This window comes from Stegostoma tigrinum, unplaced genomic scaffold (genome assembly GCF_030684315.1).
Source record: "Stegostoma tigrinum isolate sSteTig4 unplaced genomic scaffold, sSteTig4.hap1 scaffold_606, whole genome shotgun sequence".
NCBI lineage: Eukaryota > Metazoa > Chordata > Chondrichthyes > Orectolobiformes > Stegostomatidae > Stegostoma > Stegostoma tigrinum.
In genome coordinates, this window is record NW_026728543.1 from 26,216 (window position 1) to 29,188 (window position 2,973).

At 72.4% G+C, this 2,973-nt stretch overlaps 1 protein-coding gene across 1 annotated transcript; it reads right to left on the reverse strand.

The window, feature by feature from the left end:
- Positions 1–216: 216 nt before the first annotated feature.
- LOC132208998 (uncharacterized) lies at positions 217–561 on the reverse strand (the record flags this gene model as incomplete). Its single annotated transcript, XM_059644226.1, has 2 exons — positions 217–270; positions 484–561. Coding segments are annotated over 2 exons (132 nt in total), but the record flags the coding sequence as incomplete, so codon positions are not given.
- Between the last annotated feature and the right edge of the window lie 2,412 nt (positions 562–2,973).

Genomic DNA, 2,973 nt, shown 5'->3' on the forward strand with positions numbered 1-2,973 from the left:
GGAGGGAGCGATGGAGACGGGGGAGAGGGAGGGAGCGAGTGAGACGGGGGAGAGGGAGGGAGCGAAGGAGCGAGTGAGACGGGGGAGAGGGAGGGAGCGAGGGAGACGGGGGAGAGGGAGGGAGCGAGGGAGACGGGGGAGAGGAGGGAGCGAGGGAGACGGGGGAGAGGGAGGGAGCGAGGGAGACGGGGGAGAGGGAGGGAGCGAGGGAGACGGGGGAGAGGGAGCGAGCGAGGGAGACGGGGGAGTGGGAGCGAGCGAGGGAGACGGGAGAGGGAGGGAGCGAGGGAGCGAGAGAGACGGGGGAGAGGGAGGGAGCGAGAGAGACGGGGGAGAGGGAGGGAGCGAGAGAGACGGGGGAGAGGGAGGGAGCGAGAGAGACGGGGGAGAGGGAGGGAGCGAGAGAGACGGGGGAGAGGGAGGGAGCGAGGGAGACGGGGGAGAGGGAGGGAGCGAGGGAGACGGGGGAGAGGGAGGGAGCGAGGGAGACGGGGGAGAGGGAGGGAGCGAGGGTGACGGGGAGAGGAGGGAGGGAGACGGGGAGGGAGAGGGAGCGAGGGATACGGGGGAGAGGGAGGGAGCGAGGGAGACGGGGGAGAGGGAGGGAGCGAGAGAGAGGGAGGGAGCGAGGGATACGGGGGAGAGGGAGACGGGGGAGAGGGAGGGAGCGAGGGATACGGGGGAGAGGGAGACGGGGGAGAGGGAGGGAGCGAGGGAGAGGGAGGGAGCGAGGGATACGGGGGAGAACGAGGGAGCGAGGGAGACGGGGGAGAGGGAGGGAGCGAGGGTGACGGGGGAGAGGGAGGGAGCGAGGGAGACGGGGGAGAGGGAGGGAGCGAGGGAGACGGGGGAGAGCGAGAGAGACGGGGGAGAGGGAGGGAGCGAGGGAGCGAGGGAGACGGGGGAGAGGGAGGGAGCGAGGGAGACGGGGGAGAGGGAGGGAGCGAGGGAGACGGGGGAGGGGGAGGGAGCGGGGGAGACGGGGGAGGGGGAGGGAGCGGGGGAGACGGGGGAGAGGGAGGGAGCGGGGGAGACGGGGGAGAGGGAGGGAGCGAGGGAGACGGGGGAGAGGGAGGGAGCGTGAGAGACGGGGGAGAGGGAGGGAGCGAGAGAGACGGGGGAGAGGGAGGGAGCGAGAGAGACGGGGGAGAGGGAGGGAGCGAGAGAGACGGGGGAGAGGGAGGGAGCGAGGGAGCGAGAGAGACGGGGGAGAGGGAGGGAGCGAGGGAGCGAGAGAGACGGGGGAGAGGGAGGGAGCGAGGGAGACGGGGGAGAGGGAGGGAGCGAAGGAGCGAGTGAGACGGGGGAGAGGGAGGGAGCGAGGGAGATGGGGAGAGGGAGGGAGCGAGGGAGACGGGGGAGAGGGAGGGAGCGAGGGAGACGGGGGAGAGGGAGGGAGCGAGGGAGACGGGGGAGAGGGAGCGAGCGAGGGAGACGGGGGAGTGGGAGCAAGCGAGGGAGACGGGAGAGGGAGGGAGCGAGGGAGCGAGAGAGACGGGGGAGAGGGAGGGAGCGAGAGAGACGGGGGAGAGGGAGGGAGCGAGAGAGACGGGGAGAGGGAGGGAGCGAGGGAGACGGGGGAGAGGGAGGGAGCGAGGAGGGAGACGGGGGAGAGGGAGGGAGCGAGGGTGACGGGGGAGAGGGAGGGAGCGAGGGAGACGGGGGAGGGAGCGAGGGATACGGGGGAGAGGGAGGGAGCGAGGGAGACGGGGGAGAGGGAGGGAGCGAGAGAGAGGGAGGGAGCGAGGGATACGGGGGAGAGGGAGACGGGGGAGAGGGAGGGAGCGAGGGATACGGGGGAGAGGGAGACGGGGGAGAGGGAGGGAGCGAGGGAGAGGGAGGGAGCGAGGGATACGGGGGAGAACGAGGGAGCGAGGGAGACGGGGGAGAGGGAGGGAGCGAGGGTGACGGGGGAGAGGGAGGGAGCGAGGGAGACGGGGGAGAGGGAGGGAGCGAGGGAGACGGGGGAGAGGGAGGGAGCGAGGGAGACGGGGGAGAGCGAGAGAGACGGGGGAGAGGGAGGGAGCGAGGGAGACGGGGGAGAGGGAGGGAGCGAGGGAGACGGGGGAGAGGGAGGGAGCGAGGGAGACGGGGAGAGGGAGGGAGCGAGGGAGACGGGGGAGGGGGAGGGAGCGGGGGAGACGGGGGAGGGAGCGGGGGAGACGGGGGAGAGGGAGGGAGCGGGGGAGACGGGGGAGAGGGAGGGAGCGGGGGAGACGGGGGAGAGGGAGGGAGCGAGGGAGACGGGGGAGAGGGAGGGAGCGTGAGAGACGGGGGAGAGGGAGGGAGCGTGAGAGACGGGGGAGAGGGAGGGAGCGAGAGAGACGGGGGAGAGGGAGGGAGCGAGAGAGACGGGGGAGAGGGAGGGAGCGAGAGAGACGGGGGAGAGGGAGGGAGCGAGGGAGCGAGAGAGACGGGGGAGAGGGAGGGAGCGAGGGAGCGAGAGAGACGGGGGAGAGGGAGGGAGCGAGAGAGACGGGGGAGAGGGAGGGAGCGAGAGAGACGGGGGAGAGGGAGGGAGCGAGAGAGACGGGGGAGAGGGAGGGAGCGAGGGAGCGAGGGAGACGCGGGAGAGGGAGGGAGCGAGAGAGACGGGGGAGAGGGAGGGAGCGAGAGAGACGGGGGAGAGGGAGGGAGCGAGGGAGACGGGGGAGAGGGAGGGAGCGAGGGAGCGAGAGAGACGGGGGAGAGGGAGGGAGCGAGAGAGACGGGGGAGAGGGAGGGAGCGAGAGAGACGGGGGAGAGGGAGGGAGCGAGGGAGCGAGAGAGAGGGAGGGAGCGAGGGAGACGGGGGAGAGGGAGGGAGCGAGGCAGCGAGAGAGACGGGGGAGAGGGAGGGAGACGAGGGAGCGAGAGAGACGGGGGAGAGGGAGGGAGCGAGAGAGACGGGGGAGAGGGAGGGAGCGAGAGAGACGGGGGAGAGGGAGGGAGCGAGAGAGACGGGGGAGAGGGAGGAGAGGGAGGGAGCGAGGG